This window comes from Arachis ipaensis, chromosome B10 (assembly GCF_000816755.2).
Source record: "Arachis ipaensis cultivar K30076 chromosome B10, Araip1.1, whole genome shotgun sequence".
NCBI lineage: Eukaryota > Viridiplantae > Streptophyta > Magnoliopsida > Fabales > Fabaceae > Arachis > Arachis ipaensis.
The window spans coordinates 4,399,140-4,424,767 of record NC_029794.2 but is presented as its reverse complement, the minus strand read 5'-3'; the positions used below and the strand labels follow the sequence as shown (position 1 = coordinate 4,424,767).

At 35.6% G+C, this 25,628-nt stretch overlaps 4 protein-coding genes across 4 annotated transcripts; 3 read left to right on the top strand and 1 right to left on the bottom strand.

Moving 5' to 3' along the window:
* Window positions 2,190-4,564, top strand: LOC107624318 (L-type lectin-domain containing receptor kinase VII.1). The gene has a single exon (XM_016326817.2). It carries the CDS (start codon window positions 2,311-2,313, stop codon window positions 4,381-4,383), a length of 2,073 nt encoding a protein of 690 aa, XP_016182303.1. The 5' UTR covers window positions 2,190-2,310; the 3' UTR covers window positions 4,384-4,564.
* Window positions 5,670-7,947, bottom strand: LOC107622224 (3-ketoacyl-CoA synthase 15). The gene is made up of 3 exons (XM_016324105.2): window positions 7,457-7,947; window positions 6,479-7,063; window positions 5,670-6,389 (listed from the first exon to the last, which is right to left on the bottom strand). The coding sequence occupies exons 1-3, from the start codon at window positions 7,835-7,837 to the stop codon at window positions 5,841-5,843; spliced, it is 1,515 nt and encodes a 504-aa protein (XP_016179591.1). The 5' UTR covers window positions 7,838-7,947; the 3' UTR covers window positions 5,670-5,840.
* Window positions 18,392-19,045, top strand: LOC107619974. Its single transcript, XM_016322200.1, has one exon. The coding sequence runs from the start codon at window positions 18,392-18,394 to the stop codon at window positions 19,043-19,045; it is 654 nt and encodes a 217-aa protein (XP_016177686.1).
* Window positions 19,097-19,927, top strand: LOC107619973. Its single transcript, XM_016322199.1, has one exon. The coding sequence runs from the start codon at window positions 19,097-19,099 to the stop codon at window positions 19,925-19,927; it is 831 nt and encodes a 276-aa protein (XP_016177685.1).

Sequence of the window (25,628 nt, the reverse complement as noted above, 5' to 3'; positions counted from 1 at the left end):
AATATCTAGATAAAAATTTCGTAATTAAATCAACTAACGTTTATGTAATTTACAGTACATAGACAAAATTACGTAAACAAATAATAACATACATTTTTCATCTAATTCATCTGCTATTTTACATAAAATCATATAATAAAATAGTATAGACCAACCAAATTCATAACTCAAAATTCCTCTAACATTCTATCGGGTCATTCAAACTACTTACAGATATATATTGCTAGAATTAGTATCTATTGCACATTACTTCTACAATCAACTTAGCATAGGACTAACATGACAACTTGTTTCATATACTATAAACCTAAACATTAAAATAACAACATCAACCTAAAAGTTTTCTGTTTACCAACATGCCACATCGCATTCAGCTTGTTAATATTCGCATCGGGCTACTGAGCGCCCGCCATAACATTAAAGTCAGATAAGAATAAAGTGGGAGAAAAGTGTTGGAAAATCAAAGGTTTTTGTCTTCTTCCGAACATGTGAACGAAACTCCTTTTGTAGGCGTCGCTAAGCGTATTTAACGAATTAGAGTTATGCGTTTTTCGTTTACACTGTAAACGAAATAGCACGTTACACAACGCATGTGCACAATCACAGGGTCGTCTCGTTTTCAACCATATTTTGTATATAGTCGCGTAAAATCAATTTATTTACACTATAAACAAAATATGAGATACGACGCAATTTTGTAAAAACGCTGGAAATTATTTAAATCGGTAAATAATAGAATTATTTAATTTATATTAAAAAATCCTTATAATATATACTAAGCCATTTAACACTTTTTAATTTAGATGTGGGAGGAAAAATGGTGTAGAACGCAGATTTAGAGTGTATAGGTGCTTTACGCAAGTGTGGTGTCAGGAGTAAAAATCGGACCGTCCGATTTTTTAGTACGCAAATCGGAAGGTCCAATTTGTGTTTAAAAAATTAAAAAAATTTGATGTACACAAATCGGACTCCGATTTGTGTACATCAAATTTTTTTAATTTTTTAAACACAAATCGGAGGGTGAGCACGGGTAGCGGGTACCCGATTACCCATCCGAACCCGAACCCGAACCAATTAAATTGGTTCTGAAACCAACGGATAATCGAGTCTAACCCGAACCAAACCGATGACTTTTGTTAGTAATTGGTTCGGGTATCGATTTTGGGGGTGCGAAACCCGAACCAACTCGCGAACCCAATCATATATATATATGGCTTTTCTATTAGACAATGATTATTCATTATTGATATGTTTGAATTTTAATAAATTTAGTTTTTAATGTATTTGGTGTTTAACATGTTTGGATTATTTCTATTGATGTTACATGTTTATTGTACTTATTAAATTTTTAAGATAAAAATTTGGTTTTTCTTTTATGAATTTCAAAGTCATTGGGTAACCAATTATCCGAACCGAACCAATCCGTTCTTAATCGGTTTTGTTTGATTCGGATACATGTACAAAAAAATGTAAATCCAAATCAAACCAAACCAATTATATTTTGATCGGTTCGGTTCTAATTTTACCATAAACCCAAACCAAACCGATCTGTGTTTACTCCTAAGTCCGATTACCTTCACCAAAATGTAAATTTCCTCTTCCACACTAATCAAACTGTCTGATTAATAAGCTTAATTTTTTTTACAAAAATATCAAATGGTTCTATTTCTTCACCCCTATTTTAGAAAAAGCTATTCTCACATCCATATTTAGCACCCATATTTTTCACAATAATACACAACACACATATTTCTCATATCCAATAAAATGAGCCGCCATTTAACCATTAAAAATCACGACAAAAAAAAAACTATTAAAATTAAAAAATAAAAAAACGAGTGAGTTAAGCTATTGACGTACACTTAGCTAAGCCACCTACCCCGATGTACCCCACTCATAAATTCTTAGCTGTCACCTCACGGTTATGTTTATTAAAATAGCGTTACCGCCATTGGGAGGAACATTATTTAATTTTAATTTATATTATCTATCGTTGAATCTTTTTTAATTTTAAGCCAATTTCCTCGTTGATTTATATCAACGGTTTATTAATAGTTTAATGAAAATCAAAAGAAAAGAGTCTTCTATGTGATAAAAAAAAAATACTAAATTAATGAATACTAAATAAGATAAATTATGACTCTTTTTAAATAATTTTCTTTCCGTTATAATAAATCCATGGTTACAAGTTATAACTCAACACTATTCATTATTTGACTGAGGAAACTTCAAATACTATCCAATCCAAAAGGCTCCTTTCTATTCTTACACATGATTTTCTTCAATCTTCTTCTCTTGTTCTGAACCAAGATGATGAAGCACATGAACTCGCAGCTTCTTCCACCATTTCTTGCATCAGTTGTTGTTCTTTTGAGCTCAATATCTGCCACTGATTTTGTCTTCAATGGCTTCAACTCCTCTGATGTGTTGTTGTATGGGAATGCAACCATTGACTCAAGAATCCTAACCCTCACACATCACCAAACTTTCTCAGTTGGTCGTGCACTTTACCATAAGAAGATCCAAACCAAGAAGTCAAATTCTTCTTCCTATGTCTACCCTTTTTCCACTTCCTTTATATTCTCCATGGCACCTTTTAAGGACACTCTTCCTGGCCATGGATTTGTCTTCATCTTCACACCAGTCACTGGCATATTCCATGGTACAAGCACTGCTTCTCAGAATCTGGGGCTCTTCAACTTCACCAACAATGGAAATTCAAGCAACCATGTGTTTGGTGTTGAGTTTGATGTGTTCAAGAACCAGGAGTTTGATGACATAAGCGCCAACCATGTTGGAGTTGACATAAACTCTCTCACCTCTGTTGCATCTCATGATGCAGGGTATTGGCCAGATGAAGATCATGATTCTTTCAAGGAATTGAAGCTCAACAATGGTGAGAACTACCAAGTTTGGATTGAATATGAGGATTCTTTGCTCAATGTTACCATGGCAAAGGTTGGTATGAAAAGGCCTATGAAACCTTTGTTGAATGTTTCTCTTAACTTGTCTCAAGTTTTTGTAGATGAGATGTTTGTTGGATTTACCAGTTCCACAGGGCAATTAGTTGAGAGTCACAAGATTCTTGCTTGGAGTTTTAGCAACACTAATTTTTCATTAAGTGAAGAACTAATTACTACTGGTTTACCCTCTTTTGTTCTTCCAAAGGATTCAATTTTCAAGTCAAAGGGGTTTGTTGCAGGGTTCACAGTAGGTATCTTCTTTGTTGTTTGTGTCTTTGTTTTGCTTGCAATGTTTTTTATTCGGAGAAAGAGAAGGCTTGAAAGGAAGAGAATGGAAATGGAAGATTGGGAGTTAGAGTATTGGCCACACAGAATGACATATGAAGAAATTGAGGCAGCAACAAAGGGATTCTGTGAAGAAAATGTGATTGGAGTTGGTGGCAATGGTAAGGTCTACAAGGGTGTTCTAAGAGGCGGCGCAGAGGTGGCCGTGAAGCGAATATCACAAGAGAACGACGGCGTGAGAGAGTTCCTAGCAGAAATTTCAAGCCTTGGAAGATTGAAGCAGAGAAACTTGGTTGCTCTGAGAGGATGGTGCAAGAAAGACATGGGAAATTTCTTGTTAGTTTATGAATACATGGATAATGGGAGTTTGGATAAGAGAGTGTTTTGTGATGAGAGCATGATGCTGAACTGTGAAGAGAGAATAAGAATCATCAAAGATGTGGCCTTTGCTGTGTTGTATTTGCATGAAGGTTGGGAAGAACAAGTTCTGCATAGGGACATCAAAGCCTGCAATGTGTTACTTGATAAAGATATGAATGGAAAGCTTGGAGACTTTGGATTAGCAAGAATGCATAGCCATGGCCAAGTTGCTAGCACAACAAAGTTGGTTGGAACAGTTGGTTACATGGCTCCAGAAGTGATCAAGACCGGACAAGCCTCGACTCGCACGGATGTGTACATGTTTGGAATCTTGATTTTAGAGGTCATGTGTGGAAGGAGGCCTATGGAAGAAGGTAAGCCACCTCTTGTGGAGTTTGTGTGGGGACTAATGGTTAAAGGGGAACTAATGAATGCACTTGATGAGAGGTTAAGAGCTAAAGGAGACTTCAATCTGCAACAAGTTGAGAAGGTTCTTCAGTTGGGATTGTTGTGTGCATACCCTGAACCAAAATCAAGACCAAACATGAGACAAGTTGTGAGTATTTTAGAAGGGAAGAACAATGAGGGAGGAGAAGAATCAGAGAATGAGAATGCGGATACTTGTTTGCTTCTAAAGTTGAAATCTGGGGATATTTTTTCTGAGTATTCTAATTATTTTAGCTATTCAACACACCCAACATTTGAAGATATTCGCCAGTCTAATACTTCTTCAATGTCTCTTACTTGGTCTAAATCTGTAGTTGAGGGTAGATGAATCTTTTCCCATCAATGCAACTATGGAGATGATGTGTTTAGGTGATGAATTTTTTGATCCATTTTATCACATTATATGATTGATGTAAATAATGTATCAGAGCATAAATGAATTGATGAACATATGATTGTGATCTAGTAATTCTTTTTAAACTCCTTGATTATATTATTGAGGACACTTTCATAGAAGAAATCCGGCTGTCAATTTTTTTCATATTACATGATGAGGAATGTTTAGCTTTTCTTTGGTTAACGTAAAGAAGCAAAATAAGCACAATGTTTTATTTATTTTTATGCTGTCTTAAGATTGCTGTTAGGTGAAATTTTTTGCTTATTCTGCACCTAATAAGCTAAAGAAAAGAAAGATACACATTACATAACCAAATGGTTTAAATATCAAAAGGCCACATTCCATAATTTCTGTCTTTCCATCCATAGCGCATTAGTGCAGCATACTTTTAAGTTTTGTGTTGAATGACCAAATTCTACCACCCTCAATGGTGAATGCTCCTGTACCAGAAAACTGTTTCTAATTTCATTCTAAGTATAACTTTAGTTTACATTGGTTATTTATTTATATTGGAGCAATATAAGATTAAGTGATTGACACTACCCACTATTACAATTATTAATTGTTAGTTATTCTTGTGTGTTAGATCTAATCTAAGAGCTTGTGTTTGGGAACCATGTGCTTTATGCCTTTTCATGTTCTTTTCATCCTTCCTCTGCCTCAAGTTTTGGGGTATCCTAGGGTGGTCAAAACCATGTACTATTCATTCATAAATTTGTCCCTAAGGCTGCGTTTGTTTCTGAGAACAAGACAGGATAAGACACTGAGAACAGGACAGGATAAGACACTGATAGACAGAGACACAAAATTTTGTGTTCTTGTATTCTATTTGGTGATAAATTAGAACAAACTATGAAAATTCAATTTATTCTTGTTTTTTTCATTCAAAAAATTTGATATGAAAAATTAACAAGAATAATGAAAGATAAAATAAAAAATAAGTTGTGTCTCTTGTTAGTGTCTTCGTGTCCTTTTTGTCAGGATGGACACAAAATATACTAATTCAATTCAGTGTCTCTGGACACATTGTCTCTGTCCATGTCTCTTCTGCTAAACACGATTTTGTATCTCTGTGTCCCTGTCTTAGTGTCCTATCTCTATAAACAAACGCAGCCTAAAATATCAAGTTCCTCTTAATGTAAGATGCAATTGGCAATCTAATGGTGGATTAAACTTGATGTATTGCTACATCAAATAAAACTAGGTGCATTCTAAAGTTTAGTCTGAAAATTGGTATCAAATATTTTCTATCTCATCTCATAATTCTTACAGTGATAGCATGTTTAACCTATTAAAATCATTTGGATGATCTTATTTTACCAACAAACTAAAACTCCAAATCAAGTCTCTATTAAATCATTGCATGTATTTGTGGGATGATTCCTCAGTCATTCATCCTTAAACCAAGGAGAACATTTTGGTGTTTTAACATTCCTTAGAGCCTTCCAAACAACACTATTACACTTGAATCCAGACCCAAATGCAATCTGGCAAACACGATCACCCCTTTTCACCCTTGAATTAAACTCAAGGTATGCCAGTTCATACCAAATGCTGCTGCTAGAAGTGTTGCCGAATCGCTCCAACGTCTTCCTTGACGCTTCCATGTACTCCTCAGTCAGCTCCAAATTCTTCTGAATCTCGTCCAGAACTTTCTTGCTTGTGGCCAGGATGCACATGTGCTCGAATGCCAGCTTGTAATCCGGAATGTACGGCTTTGTTTTCCTTTTCTTGAAGAGCAAGTTAGTGAAGAAATGAAGCTGCTCTGAAACCGGTAACACCAGAGGGCCTAATGTGGTTATGTTAGCCTTCAATGCATGCCCTCCAATTTCAGTTACATCTTTGCTTACCGAAATGCCCTTCCTTCCTTCACTATCTTCCCTTTGGTGTATACTTTTGTGGCTTCTATTGTCCATTCCCTTGTGAGTTCTCACCAACTACATAACAATGTCCATAGTATCATTATTTAAGATGTTCCAAAAGTAATACAGCGAAATCTGATTGCACGACTGTGTAAAATATTTACCTGTTTGAGTTCATACTTGGCGCGCCATCTATGAAGACGAAAATTGGATAGCATGACGGCTGCAGCCCCCATTCTAAAGAAGCAATTGGGAATAAGCATGTCAATGTCATTGCCAGTGTACCATGAAGAGCTCACAACTTCAGTGCTAACTACAAGGGCATAACTGCTTGGATATGCATCAAGAAGGTCTCTAGCTAGATCAATGGCCGTGACACCGGCGGCGCAACCCATGCCGCCGAGGTTAAAGCTGTGTATATCATGTCTAAGCTTGAAATGGTTTATGATCATTGATGAGAGAGATGGGGTGGTATTTAGTATTCCACAGTTTACTACAAGGATTTTGATATCATTTGGTCTTACTTTTGTGGCACCAAGGACTTCCTTAACTGCTCCAAACATCACCATGGACGCCTCTTCTCGCCCATCCTTCAACGAGGTTCTATAACCTGGCCGGAAAACTCCCTTTGGCATGTAGGTCTCGTCGCCTATCCCGGATTTCTTAAGAACTCGTTCTTTAAACTCAATGGTAGTATCATTGAAATTCCCAGATTTTCTAGCTAATTCAATGAACTCTGCCTTGGACACCTGCAAACAATGTCAAAACCAAAAAAAAACCATCAATAATGATATGTTACTAGCTTCAAGTTTGTTACTTGTTACAAGCTATGAAACAGGGACACTTTGTTGAATTGCCTTGTTAGTATATTTGATATATTTTGAACACAGACATTTATTCCATGTACATGCTTAGTTTTTATATTCAATTGTGTTTTAATAAAAATAAAAAAAAATCGAATACATTTAAATATCACCTGGTGTCACGCATGTCTAATCTTTAATCAATTATATATATTGAATTTTAATTTTTTAAAAACATCTTAAAAAAAAGAGATTTTAACCGTCTTTATATCTAGGGGTTCCCAAAAAAGTTTTATTGAAAATCTAAAGGCGAGTTCAGATTGCGTTTTGATGGAGTACCTTGTATTGATTTGGAGGGCGAAAACATGCGAAATCAAGCAAATAGGTAGAGCGAGGAGTGAAGTCAATATATAGATAGAGGAGGAAGAAGAAGAGTGGTGAGATGAATAGAGCCTCAGTGAGGCCATGGTTGTGATGAGAGAGATCTTGCCAAGTGAAGAAGTTTCCAAGATGAGCAACTAAAGCAGCAAGGAGTGGTGGTGCCAGCATCATTAACAAGTAGAGACGATGAGTAATGAGGTATCCATAACCCAATTTCACATATTTTAGGTTCACTGAACTAAGAAAATCTGGCATTCTAGGCCTCACTCTCACTGAGAATGACAGAGATTCACCATTCTGCACAATCTCTGTCGAAAACTCCTCATTTTCTTTTGACATGGGGAAATTCAAGTTATTATAGTTTTAATGCAACAAGTTAATGATAATGAGTATTGTTGAGACTTGAGAGTGAAGAATAATTAATAAATAAGAAATACATAAGCAACATGTGAAAAATATTGGACGGAAAAAAAGTTGATTTGATATACATATTTATAGGGTTGGATTATGGAGAAACATAGATGGTAGATGGTATAATAAGTTATGATAAGGATTTTAAGGAGCATGCAAATAGAATAGGGACATACATCAATTGTGCATGAATGCGTAAGACAAGCAGATTTGCAGCACCATTGAATTTGTATGCAATTATGGTAAGAGTAATTATTAAGTGCATGAATGCGTAAGACAAGCAGATTTGCAGCACCATTGAATTTGTATGCAATTATGGTAAGAGTAATTATTAATTGGAGGATGCTCTTATAAAGATGCATAAAACGTCTTTTTATAAAAACACTTATGTGTCGCATTATTATTAGATGTATTAATGAACTGGTTATTTTTGAATTTTTTAATAAATTAGAATAAAATCGATTTTTTATAACAATAACAATAAACTCAATTGTTATTAGATCCGGTCGAACCGACCAATTTACATAAACCATTGGATTATGATTTTATTTTGTTTTTTTTTAAACAAAAATCAGGATATATTTATCTTTTTATCACAAAATTTAAACATGATCCGATTTAAATTGTGTAAATCGATCGGATCAAATCGGGTTTAATAATTATAATGCGGATAATTGGGTTTATTATTGTTGCTATAATAAATCAATTTTGTTTTGGTTTATTAAAAAATAAATTATTAATCAGTTTAATAAAAATGTCCAATAATATCATGACACATATAAACGTTTAAAAAAAAGACATTTTTAGTATTTTTATCGAAGTGGTCTCTCTATTAATTAACATACTATGTTTAATAATTAAAATTCCATTATTCAATTAAAATATTGTATTATAAGTTTATTATAAAACAAATCATTAATTCATTATTGCTCTGTACTACATTATGCATGCATGCTTGTACTAATTTGAATAATTTTATCTTGGGGGTATACTCGTAATAAAAAAATGACTCTTGTTAATTTTGTTTAAAATATATTTATTATTTATGAAACTCACTAAATTTTATATGTATATGTCTAAATATGATAAGTTAAACTAGTATTTTTAGGAAAAGAAGTTTGAGTAACTTAAATAAATAATCAAATAAGATTTAACCAAAATTATAATCTATGATTTATTATTATCTGGCCTATTATCTATTTTTATTATGTATTTTTTTATTTGATGTTTAGCTATCGTCTTTCATATCATTCTCTTATATATATTTTTAAAACTCTTATTTTTTATCAACTAACTGTTCCTTCTGAACGCTTGGGTTTTTTTCTTCCCACTAGGTGGTATATTATCAATCCTTCTTTTGTATTTTCGTGAAGGTTTTTGGATAGTTTTTTGAAGCTTTTTGGCAGCAAATCATGTTAAGAAAAATTAGCCCAATAAAGTCTAGGCCTGCCCTTTGGACTTATGAGTGAGCTCTGTAGTAACCCATTGCAACTTTCTATTAATTTAGACCAAAAAACAATATTTGAGTGAATACTTATTGCGGCCATGATAATTTTTTCCAAGGACAATGAGGTTTCAATAAATTTTTTTTTTAGTCTTTAATTTTTTACTTCGTGAAATTTGTTAGCCTCTCCATTAATGATTTCTCTTGAGTTAACAGAGCATGCTTACTTACATGACACATTAATCAGTCAATTTGTTCATTAAGTGGTAATTAGGATTATCAGATTTTTTATTGGAGACTTCGTTGTCTTTCAGAATAATTGTTAGAAACAGTTTAGAATATTTTCCTTTCTATTATTGTTACCTTTTCATATACATTGGCTAAATTTGTTGTGTAAAAATTGAAAAATATTAATAATTTTTAAATTGGTTTTACTTATAGAAATTAAATAAAAAAGATACATATTAATAAGAATGACATCGCTAATTGTTATTATCAGTCTTATCTATTTGTTATTAGTTATTCCAAAATATTAAAATTTGAATTTTTTATGTTATATCTACATGGTTTTTTAAATAATTAAATAAATAATATCAATTTTTTTTTGGTATTCCATCGGGGCCTAGACCCAAAGAAAAACAAAAAAAATTACAAGTTTAAACCCAAACTTACAAGGTCAGCTCTCTTACAATCTTCTTCTAATAACAATTTGAAGTCAGGAGGAGGATTATCTATAAAATGTACTCCAGTTGTATATTTAACTCCATTCTTTACCATCCAATCTGAACAGGTGATGACTTCTCTATTTATATGATAAAAATTCAATTCCCAAGGTCTTCCCTTTAGATTAGCAATTTTATTCACTAGGGTATTGAAACTTCTGCAGCTTTATTAGGAGGCTTTGCTAATACATTCATACGCTTCTAGGGAATCTGTCTCTACCTTTATTCTTCGCATACTCATATCCCACGCAATTTGAAGACCATGATAAATACCCCATAGCTCCGCTTGGGTTGCTTGGCAACTTCCAATATTAGCGACGAATCCACCAATCCACTCCCCATGATGAGTTCTTAGAAGTCCTCCACACCCCCACAGGTTTTTCATTTTTTTGCACCGAGCCATCCGAATTGAGCTTTACCCATCCTTGAGGTGGAGGTTTCTAATTTGCATTATTTTGATTTTTTACAGACTTGTGCTGAACTAGTCGTTGTTTTATGAACGCTTCTCTATTGGTTCGAACCAGATTAAGGATTATTTTGTTCGCCATAGGGGATTTTGTGAAGGGTGGGCTGTGAACTTTCTTATTTCTCCATTGCCAATTCCACCAGCAAGTTTTCAAGAAATTATCGAGCCAAGAATATTGAAAAAATTTTTCAAGCTCATTTTCCAAGTTTAGATCAATCCATTGATTCAGCTGGAGGTTGAAAAATTTGGGGATATCACACAGGGTTAAGGAGTTGGTTCTAAATACTTGCTGTCTTTGGACAATCTCTAAGCAAGTGAATATCGTCTTCTCTGAGTTTGCACAGTGGTGGCAGTTTGGGTTTGTGCCCGGGAGCTTAGCTTTTTTTTGTGCTGTAAAAAGCCTTCCATGCATTATCTTCCACATATGAATCTTTATTCTCTCCGGCTCATTCCATTTCCACAGTATCTTCCATTTTGTTTTTCCAGCTCCATATAATCTCACTCTAATTTTATAAGCAGATGCAACAAATAATTCTTCATTAGCAGTGTGTTTTCAAGCTATGTTGTCTCTGTCAATGTTCTCTTTTGGTGTGGGCATTGATCGAATTTTTTCTATAGTTGTTGTGGGTAGAAATTGTTGCAATACCTGAATATTCCATTCACCTCTTTCATCAATAAAGTCTCTCACAGAGGCTTCAACTAGGTCTTCAGGTATGGTGTTGCTAGCCACATCAATGAGTCTTCCTTCACTCTTGACCCAATTGTCCAGCCAAAATTTGACATCTCTCCCATCTTCAATCATCCATTCAATTTGGTCTCTCATTACAGTCCACAATCTGGATACCTCTTTTCAAAGGGGTGAATCGTTTCTGCTATTTGTCAAAACCAATCTTCCATTGATTTTCTTCCCATATTTATTGAGAAAGATTTTCGACCATGAAGCTTCAGGTTCGGTTAACAGCCTCCAAATTAATTTCAACAAGAACGCATCATTCATCGAACTTAAGTTTCTGAAATCCAAGCCTCCCTGTTGTTTTGGCTTACACAAAGTTTCCCAATTCACATGGTGCATTTTTCTGTGGCTATCACTGCTTCCCCAAACAAATCTTCTTTAGGCTTCCTCAATTCTTGGCATATATTTTGTTGATTCTATCATGTTGTATTTCAAAATATGCCAGCAGACTAAGGACGGATTTAGCAAGCGTTATTCTTCCCGCTAAAGATAAACATTGCGCTTTCCATCCCTTGAGCTTTGATTGGGTCCTTTCTAGAATATTTTTGAATTTCTCCTTGCTCTTTCTGCTATTGTTAATGAGGGCTCCAAGATATCTACTCAAGTATTTGCTTTCCTGGTATTGCCATATACTCAAGACTTTTCTCTTCATCTCTTGCTTGACATTCTTAGAGAAAATCATTGCTGTCTTCGCTGCACTAAATTTCAGTCCTAAAACTTGGCAGAACTCATTCATAATATTTTGAATCATTTCTATCTGTTGCACACTTCCTTCTACGTAAACTAAGAGGTCATCCGCAAAGAGCAAATGAGAAATGGCAGGTCCCCTATTACTGATAGTGACAGGCTTCCAAACAGAGTTCTCCACCTGCTCCTCTATTAACTGAGACAACTTATCCATGGCAATTACAAATAGATAGGGCGAGATAAGATCACCCTGTCTTAAGCCACGTTGTGGACAGAAATCTTGCGTTTTTCTCCCATTCCACAAGACATTATAATTGACAGAAGATACATATTCCATTATCAGTTTAGTGAAGTTACCAGGCAATCCGAATTTCGTCAAGCAACCCTTGAGGAAGTTCCAGTTAAGGCGATCATAAGCTTTCTCAAAATCGAATTTGATCGTCATTATTCCTTTTTTCCCTCTTTTCTTCTTCATCAAATGAGACACTTCTTTGGCTATTATGATATTATCTTGAATTCTCCGTCCTGGTATGAAGCTGGATTGGTGGGGAGCTATCCTGTCTTTAAGAGCTGGCTTTAATCTCTCCACATTGTGTTGGGGTTCCATATCTATGAGCAACGGGTGATAATCCGACTTGGTTCTAGTTGGTACATCAATCCTTGCTTCCGGGAATCTGGTTCTCCAATTAACATCCGAGAGCGCACGGTCTAGTCTTTTGAAGATACGATCAAGCCCCTCCCATTTTGGCCCCCTCCATGTAAATCTGGTGCCAATGTAACCCAGATCTATTAAGGAGCAATTATCTATCCATTCACTAAATCTTCTGCAGTTACCAGAATCAACTCTTCCTCCTCTCTTTTTCTCACTTGGACATGCTATTTCGTTAAAATCACCCGCTAACAACCATTCACCTCTAATGTTATCCACAAGACTCCTCAAAGTACCCCATAAGTTACGCCTGGTATTCTCATGAGGGCTGGCATATATAGCCGCAAAGAACCATTGCTGTCTCTGCTCTTCTTTTATTTCTATATGAAAAAATTGAGTTTGGGAACTCACTATATTTACATTCAGACATGTGTCTTTCCAAAGGATTCAAATTCCTCTACTAAAGTCTCTGGCTTCCTCAATATGGAAATTGCTAAACCCAAAACTCCTAATAGCCCTTAGTGCTTGATCCCCGCTACACCTTGTTTCCAGAAAGACAACCATATCTGGTTTGTTTATTCTAATAATTTCTTTTAGGGTATGACCAAAGGAGGCACTGGCCGCCCCTCTACAGTTCCAAATCAATATAATCATCAAGAAGGAGAAGTGAAAAGCAAAATCAATTCAAGCGTACCTCGTCACAAGGAGAGGTGATGACTTCTTCTTTGACAAGCTCCATGTCACTGTCTTGCTGTTGCATCACCATTTCTGGATTTTGGATCTCCATGCCATCCATTATAGCTCCCTATTCTTGGGCTCTTCTTTCTTTATATTGAATTGCTGCTTCCATCATGATCTCTATGTCCATAGAGTGTGGATCGGGAGGCTTTGGTTCAGCCTGACTTTCCATCTCTTCATCCATGGGTGCTGTCTCCGAGACGAACGTATCTTTTATGGTAGGATCAGGGGATGATGCCAGGTTAGTGCACATGGATTCTTGATTTTGTTGTCTATGGTTGATGGTTTGATTAAGAAGGCTAGGTGGTTTTCTATAGTCTTGGCCTTGGGTAGAGGCATGTATTGTGTTTGTGTTTTGGTTTGGGTCATTTTTTGCTCTATGTTAGATTGCTTTGGGTTGCTGTTGGTTTGAGTTAAAGGCTTATCATTGTTTTTCTGGTTATTGGGTTTCTGGTTTTGGCCTTCATGTTTTGGACTTGAATTAGAGGCCACCTTTGTGGGCTGGATCTGCACTACTTCCTTTCCTTTTGTATTGTTGCGTTGATCATTGTGGTTCCCTTCTATTTTGTCTTTTCCTGCATGCTGGTTGGAATCTTCATGAGAATCCTCTCCCTCATTCATGAGTATATCGTATCTCGTACCCCTCAAGATAGGTTGCTCCTCTTTTCCACTATCTCCATTCGCTCCACTACATGTACCTTTGTCTGTCCTTGCAGTTCTTTTTCCTCGCACTGTCTTCGCAACCACAATCCAAGGGCCATACGCCTCCTCTTTTTCTCCAATTACTCCTTTGCCTTGTCATTGGCGTTAATACCAAGATTGTCCTTACCTGCAGCCTCCCCTTCCTGTCTATTTGTCTTCTCTCCTGCTTTTTCTCCTTGGTTCTCTGAAGGTATTCCTGGGTTTGGCTGTTGTAAGCCATGGAGTTTATAATAGTTTGAACGATCATGACCCACCAGTCCATAGTTGAAACATATGTTATATATGCCCTCGTATTTTACAAAGTATCGATGGCCATTGATAGAATACTGTGAAACAAGAGGTTCTGTGATGTTCAGCTCTATACATAGGCAGGCAAACTTTCTTTTGCACTTTTCTGCAGTATGTGTATCCACCCTTAGAGTTCTTCCAATGACATTTCGAATTCTTTTTAGCATGTTTTCTTCATAGTATTTGATCGCCAACCCTGGTAAGCGAACCCAAGCTGCAATTTTATCTATTATGGCCTCATTAGGCTTAAAGTCTGGCTTCCAAAAACATAGAATCAGGTAATGGTCCATAATCTTCCATGGCCCCCAGTGAGCGTAAAATCCAAATCTTCTTGTGAGTAAAATCTCACAATGAAGAAGTCGTTACCAATGTCCACCACTTCAATGCTCCCCTGTTTGCTCCACATTGCTTCCAGACTTCTTGTGAGGGCTAGCAATGAGATTTTTCGGCCGAGCAACCTCACTATTAGTGCTTCCCACCATGGTTTCCGGAGGTGTTCCAATGCTGCGTCATTGAGCACAAAGTTATGTATTCCCCCAAGCTTCTCTAGTCTTATCTCTGGTTCTTCAGTGCCCTTTTTCTCCTTAACTCCAGCTTCTCCCTTACCTTGTTCTGGATTACTTTTCTCTACTAGTGCTATGAGAGTTTTACCCCCTCTAACTGTCGCGCTAAAGGACCTCCTTAGTTGTTCTCCCTCTTCGGGTTTCTCCCTCTCGTCATGCATCCATTCCTCGTCCCTTGGAACTAGAGAAGTGTCTCCCAAGAACTCGTCTTCTCTACCTTTTCGCACCTTCTTTGCTTTCTTGGATAGCTGGTCCTGCTCCTGTATGGGTGGTTGCCATGGTTCACGTGCCCTCCACGGACATAGCCGCCTCGCATACGGTTGGCCTCAACGAATAGTCAACTAGAAAAAACAAAAATGATTTATATTCTCTCGACGCCCAAGAATATCAATTATTTTAGTTTTGGCTTTCTTCTTCCATTTTATTTATGTGGATTCCTTTAATTGGATCATTTTCACAAACAGATAGCGACAAGTTAAGAATCCCGTTCCTAAGGAAAAAAACAAAAAAAAATGTTAGGTAAATGTTGAAGCAATAATGCTTGAGCATTTTGTTGATGTATAGACAAGGCCTAACTATGTTAAGTAGAAATAAATGCAATGAAACAAGTAAAAGAAAAAAGGTAAAAAAAATAAAATTAAAAAAAGCAAGGCCTAGCTGTTTAGAGGGGTAATATATATAACACTAGGAGTGTCTATAGGCACCGCTAATTCGATTACTAAGAGCGGTAAATGGAGAAGTCTGTCTCATCCCGCCAAAAGTTCATCATCTGGTGGGTTGGACTGTTCTATCTTACCTAATGAGACGGTCCTAAATTCTTCTCCTATCTTGTCTAATGGCGGGTGGTCCATCAACAACAAAACAAAACAACAACAAAGCCTTGTCCCACTAAAATTCACAAACATTAAAGTCTTTATAATTATAAATATATAATAAACATAATCATAAACCAAATTTTTTGAAACAAAATAATATAACCAATATTGTCCAAAACAAACAAATATTGTTCAAAACATATAATTAAACATCTTTAAGTTTATAATCAATCAAACATAAAATATAATCCAAAATATAACTTAGAACATCTTCAATTATCATCTTCATCATTTTATAAATCAATAACATTATAAAAATTTGTAAAAAACGGCTCTGACAAAAAAAAATGGCTGGCCTGCCGGGAAAGCCCGTCCCCACCCTGCTAAAACCCACATATTAGACGGTGCGGGTTAGACAGACTTTTTAAGTTTGCCGATTTCAAATTTTCAATTCATCTCGCCTTTTTTGGTGGGTTACGCAGGTCGGACCGGCAGATTTCGTCCCGTTTGCCACTCTTATCGATTACCTGTCCAAAATCAATTCGATCCAATTATATTGGTTTTGGACCTAATAGGTAATCAGGTACAATCGGATTATACTTGATCAAACCCGACTTTAATTGGTTTATGTATTGGTTCTGAGATCGCAGACCCCTCGATTTTTTTTAACCAAAGATAGGGAGACTCAAACCCGTGACCTTTTAAATGAGTATGTGGAGACTATACCATTTGAATTATAACTTATTAGCCGCAGACCATTCGATTACCTGATTAGTTTAATATTAATTAAATAAATAAAATCTGATAATATATATACAAATTTATTTCATAATCTTGAAGTTTTTTAATTTATAATAATTATTTAAATTTAAATCCATGATATATTACTTTTTTTTAATATTAATATTTTATATTTATAGTATTTAGATTAATTTTTTGAATTTTTTTTTTAAGTTTATTTAAATTTTATTTTCAATCGGATACTTAATTATCCGAATCGATCTAATTCAAATTTATTTGATTCGGATCAGATCCACTCAATAAAAAATCATAAATCCGAACCGATTAAAACTGATTCTGTTTTAATTTCTCTCCAAAATAAAATCGTGTGCACCGAATTAAGTAACCTTTAACGAATTAGCTATACATGTGTGATACGAACCTTTCTTTTTCAGATAATATGTAACTTTTACGCCATAAAGAAAGAATGTCAGAATAAAGAAGGAAGAATGAAGAGTGCACTTCTAAATTCTTTTGCATATATATGATCAAGTATTGATAGGGACGTGTGCCATTTATGCAAGCTAAGCTCTGATGATAAAGCAACAACCTCCGAATCGCTGATATCTTTATAAAGCATTATTGATCATTTCTTTATATTATTATCCTTTCCCGAGAGAAAAATTAGGGTAGATCACAGAAGCTTATCGATCTATTTCCAAGATTACATGCTAGATTGCTAGCTAATAATGTTGTAAACAGCTGACTGGAAAGTTATTTGAATCTTCATATTATTATCACATGAAACAACATATCTAGTACTCTACGTTTTTCTTGAGTTGCTCACATATAATATTATTATTGTTATCATTTGGAATTATTGCACGTTAATTATTGATTGAATTATTATATGGCAGTTTGTGCCGTTAATTATTATTAGAAAACGTTTTGTATTTTTTAATTTTTTATATAATATCTCTATGACCAGTAGAGTTAATTGTTTTTAACCCGTATTTTTAACCATCAGTCTAATTTTTTTAATCTGAAAATTCAATAATATACTTTTAGCTCACATACACTTTTAATATTATTAACTAATTGTTAGTCAAAAATAATAAATTTTACTAATGGTATATCAGGAAGGAGATCCATTGAAAGCAGATGTCTGGATCTAAACATGCTGAGGAGATGGACAGAAACACTAGGTACTTCCACAATATAGCCTCGACAAGGAGGAGGAAAAATCGGATTGATGCCTTGAGAATTCATGGAAGATTAGTTAGGAATCAACCCCGAATTAAAGTTGCTATAAGAGATTTTTATAAGGATTTGTACCATCAGGAGACCTCACCTAATATAGGATTTCGGGATGGGCTGGTAAGGCAGATATCTGAGGAAGAAGCAGCAGGGCTGGAGTTGATGCCAAGTGCTGAAGAAATAAAGAATGTTGTGTGGGATTGTGAGTCAACAAAGGCACCAGGGTGTGACGGGTATAACATGAATTTTATAAAGAAGTGCTGGGATAAAATTGGAAAGGAGTTCATTGAAGCAGTCATGGGGTTCTTTCGGTCGGCTAGGCTCCCTACGGATTCGAATATCACTTGGGTGGCTTTGGCACCAAAGTTTGTTGGAGCTACAGAAATCAAAGATCTCCGGCCAATTAGTATGGTGAGTTGTGTGTATAAGGTTATCTCTAAGGTGCTAGTTCGGAGAATGCGAAACGTGATGCCAGGCTTAGCAGGTGAGACTCAGAGTGCGTTTGTGCAAGGCAGGAAAATTCATGATGGGGCTTTGATAGCCTGTGAAACTGTGCAGTGGATTAAGGCAAGAAGAAGGAGCTCAGCGATAATTAAACTGGACTTTTAAAAGGCATATGATAGGGTCAAATGGAGTTTTTTGGATATAGTTCTGCAGAAGATGGGATTTGGCCAGAAGTGGCGGGGTTGGATTAAGGAATGTGTATGCTCGGCGTCTATGTCGGTACTAATAAATGGATCCCTTCAAAGCCATTCAAAATGGAAAGGGGTCTACGACAAGGAGATCTGTTGTCGCCCTTTCTGTTTGTGCTAGTTGTTGATGTCCTTCATCGGATGATCGGAGAGGCGGTAACAAATGGGTGCATTGCTCCGCTTTTGGTAGGACGAGATCATATTGAGCTGTCACACTTGCAGTTTGCGGATGATACAATACTGTTCTGTCCTCCAGAGGAAGAGACTATCAGAAATTACAAGCGCTTACTGTGCTGCTTTGAACTGATGTCCGGGTTGAGTATTAATTTTGAGAAGCCCAGTTTCATTCCAGTTAATTGTGAAGAGTGTTGGATGAGACAGATGTGTCAGCTTTTGGGATGTAAGGAAGCCTCGTTACCAGTCCGATACCTTGGAATCTCTCTGGGAGCGAACCCAAGGTTAGTTAAGACTTGGAAACCAGTAATTGATAAGGTGGAAGAAAAGTTGAGCTTGTGGAAGGCGAAGACTCTCAATAAAGTGGGCAAGCTAGTTCTCATTAAGTCCGTCCTCAATAGCCTGCCTATATACTATCTCAGCCTGTACAAGATGCCGAAGACAGTAGCAGAAAAGTTGATCTCATTGCAAAGACGATTCTTGTGAAGTAAGGAGGATGGGAAGTTAGGGATGCCACTAGTGAGATGGGAGATAGTGATGGCTCCTAGAAAGGCGGGTGGGTTAGGAGTGGGAGATGCAGTGGTTAGGAATACAGCCCTTCTGTTCAAGTGGTGGTGGAGGTTTTCGAAAGAGGATTGCCCCTTATGGAAGAGAGTAGTTTGCTCTTGTAATAGCATGAATCCCTCTGTGATGCTGTGTGGTCAGCCTATTCCTACAAGAGGGGGTCTTTGGAGAGATATCTGTCAGCTCCAGATCAGGGAGCCACAGATCAGAAAAAAGATGATCAGAGGATTATCTATGGATGTAGGGAATGGCAGAACAATCAAGTTCTGGGAGGATGTCTGGCTGCCTGGTGGAAGGTTGAAAGAGATGTTCCCAAGACTTTTCTCGGTCTCAAACCTCACAGGATCTGTTATAGGGGAGTGCGGGTTTTGGGATGGGTTAGAATGGATCTGGAGTTTTCAGTGGAAGAGAGAATTATTTCAGTGGGAGCTGGAGCTTTTACACCAACTCCATGAGGTCTTGCAGTCAGTTAGAATAACAACTGAGAGGGAGGACAGGGTGGTGTGGAAATATGATAAAACTGGTATTTTTACTACTAATTCCTTTGTGCAGGTAATGCAGGAAGCAGCACTCCCGGAGAAAATTACGAGCTATAGCTTCACTAGCGCTATTTGGAGGGGTTTTGCTCCGCCAAGGGTTGAGTTATTTTCATGGTTTGTTTTGGTTGAGAGGGTGAATACTAAGGAGAGACTATGCAAATTAGGAGTCATTGACCAGCATGATAATATGTGTGTTTTATGTTGTAAGTCTGTTGAATCTGCTTTTCATCTTTTTATTGGCTGTGAGATCACTTGGCAGGTGTAGTGTGCATGGCTATTCGCTCTTGGAAGGATATGGGCTATGTCGGGTACAATAAAGCAACATTTTGAGAGCTGGTCGAATGCTTCACAAAGAAAGAATGAGCGGAGGCGGTGGTTGATTGGGTTTTTTGCTGTTATCTGGGCAATTTGGATAGAAAGGAATGGTAGAGTCTTCAATAATAAAAGCTCAGGGGTGATGGAAATAATAAACAGATCCTTTATGCTCTCCGACGAGTGGCTTGGTGGTGAACCTCCTGGTTGTTGATGGCCATGTCGAAAATGACTAGAGGGTACTTTACTTATTATGTTGATCGATGGTGGTCTGTACGTTGAGTAACCTGTTATTTATGTTCTGCTGCTCTACCTTGTTGTGTTGAACACTATTTATTTCAAAAAAAAAAAAACTGAGGTTTGAGAAAATGAAGATCTAGGAGTATCATCTCCTAATTATAAACTTTTGTTGTTTAAATGAATGCAACGATTAGGAGGGTGACTCATCCTTTTGTGTTTAACAAATTGGATAAAGTACAATGATGCATGTAGGGTGGCATTATGGTGATTGATGTTAACGTTCAACAAACCACTACTCATTGCCATGGATAACACTATATTAATCTAAATTAATGGATAATCAAGTATATTTTTATTGCTTGTGATGATATAATTTTCACGTTAATTTATCTCAAAGGGATGCTTCGCGCAAACTAATTTCTTGGATTGAATTAATTTTCTTAATTTTATATATGCCTCTATTGTATATTAATTGTTATAATAAATTAATTTCAATAACTCGGAATCACCAAAAATATATCATAATGCGAAAGCGTACTTTTACTCGGAATTTTTCGATATTCCTCAACCAAAGCCTTCTGTATCCCTAATATAGCTGAATTTTGACTCTTCTGATGGGAAAAGAACGACAAAGGCTACTTGGTGTATTGGAGACCGAAATCCTGAAAGCCTATTTATATTTGAACATGGCACCCATTAAACCCAAAACCCAAATAAAATAGTATCTAAAGTCCAAAAGATAAAATATCTAAAATCCAAAAGATAATTATCTAAGGAATAAAAGATAGTATCTGGTTTTATTCTCGTTTAATTTTAAATCATAAATAATAATGACTTATTCAATTTAGCATTTATAACAATAATTGAGATCACCATTATATAAGTCATTTAATTTAAAATAGCATAATTTATGATTATAATTAATATATGTATTGTTCACAAACAAATTAAGAAATTAAAATAATTTCTTAACATTAATAACCTATTTATTAGATGATAATGATCAATACAAACATCTTTTCAATGAAAACTAATTATCATATTGTTGTAGAAAAAAAAATCCACCTTAATTAGTAACGATCTTAACACGTTGCCATATTGTTGTTAGGAAAAGTTTAGGAGTCAGCAATTTTATTGAATTTTGACCAGTATATAATCAGCAGAGAAAGGTGAGCCAGGAGATGAAATCTCATACCAATTTCACACCATTAGATCATCATTAATAACTATTTGATGGCTATTAATCACAAAAATTACTGGTCCCTACCATTACTCTGTTAGCTCTTGTTGTTATATGGGTCAAAATTTAAATCATCGACGATGCTGAAAATAATTGAACAGCTTCAATGTGGTACATATATATATCATTTATAATGTGAAAAAAAAAAACGTCATATATATACATATTCAATTGAGCTTGATATATATATGTGATGGGATAAAATAGATAGGCACATGCAGAAACACATGTTCCACGTCTATATAATATACAAAATTGACGTATAAATCTTTGGATTTGGATCTTCCATGTATACACATATAGCCATACAAAGTTTACAGCTGTTCACTATTATAAAATAATTTTATGATATGATATCAGAATTTTATATTCGAATGATTTAGAATTTAATTTTTGTAAATTTTAAAAATAAAAAAATAATATAAAACAAATAAAAAATATCTATACAAAAATTAAATAAATTTAAAAAAATTATTTTAAAAAATATTTAAAATATAAATATTTATATTTTTTTTATCCACTTAAACTTTTAAAAAAATAATATCATGATAATTATAATATTCCCCGAATATTAGTTGATGAATGCTCATATATATGAGTGATAAGGAATTGGCAGAGATATATGATTACATATATGAAATATCTATTAGATAAAGGGACAACGTTTTTAATTATATTACCTAATTTTCCTCAACATACAATATGTTAATGATGAATGATTAGGATTTGTGCCCTTTTTTTTTTTATTATCTCAGTAACATTGGAACCATTTTGCAAAAAAAGTAAGGCTAGGTATCTCGTAAATTAGGAGGCTATATATATTACCAAACTTCCCAAAATAGTCTCTTTAATTTGATTCATGAAGCAACCGTGCGTATAGCCTTAATTGCATTACCTAATTAAGGACATATACCTAATTCACTTGCTAGATCTGGTAACAATCATTTTAATTTATTGTTTCATTGGTTCATATAGATTAAAAATTTGTTGCATCTAATTGCACCCCTCTCACAATAACACCATGAAAACATAGTAAAAATCCATGGAGGTGTTGATGATGTTGATGTTGATGTTGATGCCTCTGATCTTAATTGCAATAATACATGGGATAATCATGCACCTCTACTCCCACTTTTTCACTATTCATTCACCTTTAATTTACTCCAATAATTCAGCATACTCACGCTTTTACATTTGACTTCCAAGTTACATTGTCACGCAATAAGTCCGTATGACATATTAATTACTATTAAAAGTAAAATGTTTGGTAACAAAAGAAAATTAGCCAAAAATAATCATAACTTGTCTTTTAGTATTCCTCCTATTAAAATAGGACAAATCACTTCAATAAACCAAATGCCATTCAATATTACTCGAATATTTCAAATCAGAAAATGCAACGTCAAAGTCCCAAAGTACATTTTTATATAAATCGAATTGAGTCAGTTCGATTTAATGAAATACGTAGTAAATCGAATCCATTGGATTCGAATTTGGTGAAAAAAGTTGTTGAATGAAAATCGAATCAAATGAATTCGATTCGTAGATAAACGTAAATCAAAATATATGGATTCGATTTGTAAATGAACGTAAGATTCGATTTATCCATGCAGGTACGTTATGGTAAATCGAAATTAATAGCTTCGATTTACTGTGTTTGGTACCATACGAATAATTCGAAGACATTTAATTCGATTTACGGAGCATTGAGGTATATAAAAACAAGCTCAACTCGAAATTTTGTTGAAGAGTGAGATTTACAATGGCTAATGATGAGAGTTTTTTAGCTCTTGTGCACTATAGAGGGTCCATTAAAAAAAAATGCGATCAGGAATTAAGTTTACTGACAAGGACCCGCTGAGTGTTTTTCTCAAATCTTCGACTAGTTTTGCTGAGTTTAAGAATACTATACTCCAGAGACTAGGACTGCAAGGCGTGAAATGAGTGGAGAAGTTGTTCTATAGAATCCTGATTTTTGTGTTACGCGATGATATTAAGTATAATTCATTCGTTATTAGCAGTGACGAAGATTTCCAGGTGTTGTTCCATTGTGCCGTCAGTCTCTTAAGGTGAGGACTCCGGAGCTGTTGGCGAAGCTTGTGGATGTGGTATCTAGTTTTGGAGGTTCGAATATGAATCCCCACTCCACAGGACATCCATCATGTTCTAGTTCCATGTCTGTTGGTTCCTCATTAGTTGTGCCGGTAATTGCACCTGAGCCAGATTTAGTAGTTTCACCGTCTTTTGCAATTAATTTGAATCGCAATTGTGATGCAGTAGTTGATGAGACTGGACCATTGGAGGAGGTTGCTTTCACGACGCCTAGTTCTCGTGTTCAGTGTGAAGACCTATAGCATTCGCCGTGGTGTTGAGTACAAGGTATGCTTTCGCAACGCCTGGTTCTCCTACGATGGTCCCGGTTTTCAGAGAGGTTGGAGTACCCGATGGGGTTGAGCATACATTGCATGATGATGATGATGATGATGATGATGATGATGATGATGTGGAGCCCGCCACGATACCTGATGATAGCGACGATGAGATACTGCAGACGACTCCAGCTGTGGGCGGGGGGAGCATTTAGTTCAGGTACTAATCAGTACCCCCCGCACTTCTCTGCTCTGGACTTGGATATCATGGCACCTCAAGGGAAGCCCAGTGTATCTGTTGGCTTTGGGGCAAGAGACACACAAAATGCAGAATGTGTATCTAAATTTCAGGTCGGTCAGCAATTTCAGGATAAAGTGGAAGTCGTGCTTAGCGTGAAGACCTATAGCATTCGCCGTGGGGTTGAGTACAAAGTATTGGAATCGGATCATCGCAAGTACTATGACAAGTGCAAGGAGTTCGGCAGCGGGTGCACATGGCTCATCCGAGTTAGCCTCTGCCAGCGCAAAGGCATCTGGGAGGTAAAACGGTACAATGGTCTTCACACGTGTCTAGCCACATCCATCTCTAGGAACCAACTCTCGTTCAGTCTTGTAAGATGGTACAGACTGGCCATCTGCAAGTACGGAACGATCCTATCATCCAACATTATATCGTGTTGCCGTCTCATGCTGCTGAAGCATCGATGGGGCTGCATAACGATGGAAAATTCCTTCTCAAAATCGTCACAAAAACTATTCAAAGCATAAAAACCTCTAACTACCAAAGACATTGCATATGCTAGCTTTAAAAACATGTTTACAATAATGCCCTACTAAATTTTCATAGATAAAAACACTAATAACTTCATACTTCATGATCCAATTCTTTAAGGAAAAAAAAATATTAACACGGCATACAGTCCTCCACGGGTACATAACAACTGCGTAAGTGCCTCACAAGTAAAAAAATAAAATTGTTTTTTTATTAACACACTCAAAAAATCTATAATTAACCCTATTCATAAATCTATAGTTAACCTTACTAACTAACATTTCTAACCAACTACAATGACTAATTTATTTTCAAAAAAAAAAAATCACTAACCTCGAGGTGGACGGCACCAGTAATATGCGCGACTCCATCTAGTCGATACAGATTATTCGGATCATCTTCCATGTGTGCAGATTCTGTTATTTTTGGATTGCTTTTAGAGATTTTTCGTATCTGCATGGTGGGGTTGGGTGTGGGGTACGTGGGTTTCTTAGTTCGAATGAAATGAATTCGATTTATATATAGCTAAGATGCATGCAAATCGAATCCATTAGATTCAAATTATGGAAGACATTGGATACATGTAAATCAAAACAATGGGCATCGATTTACAAAACTATCAAATCGAATCCAATACTTTCAAATTACCTTGGGCGTTTTATCCGTTGGCTAAATCGAATCTTCTTAATTCGATTTACATATATTCTTAAATCGAATTCATTACATTCGATTTATCTCCATTTTATCCATGAACGTAATTCGAATCAATTTGATTCGATTTTCATTTAACAACTTTTTTTACCAAATTCAAATTTAATGGATTTAATTTACTACATGTTTCATTTAATCAGACCGACTCAATTCAATTTATATAAAAATGTACTTTAAGACTTTAACGTTATATTTTATAGTTTGAGATATCTACATAATATTGAGTGGCACTTAGTTTATTGACAAAATTTATCCATTAAAATAAGTACTTATAAAAAACCTTAAAAAGAATAAAAATTAGTTATAATATATATATATATAT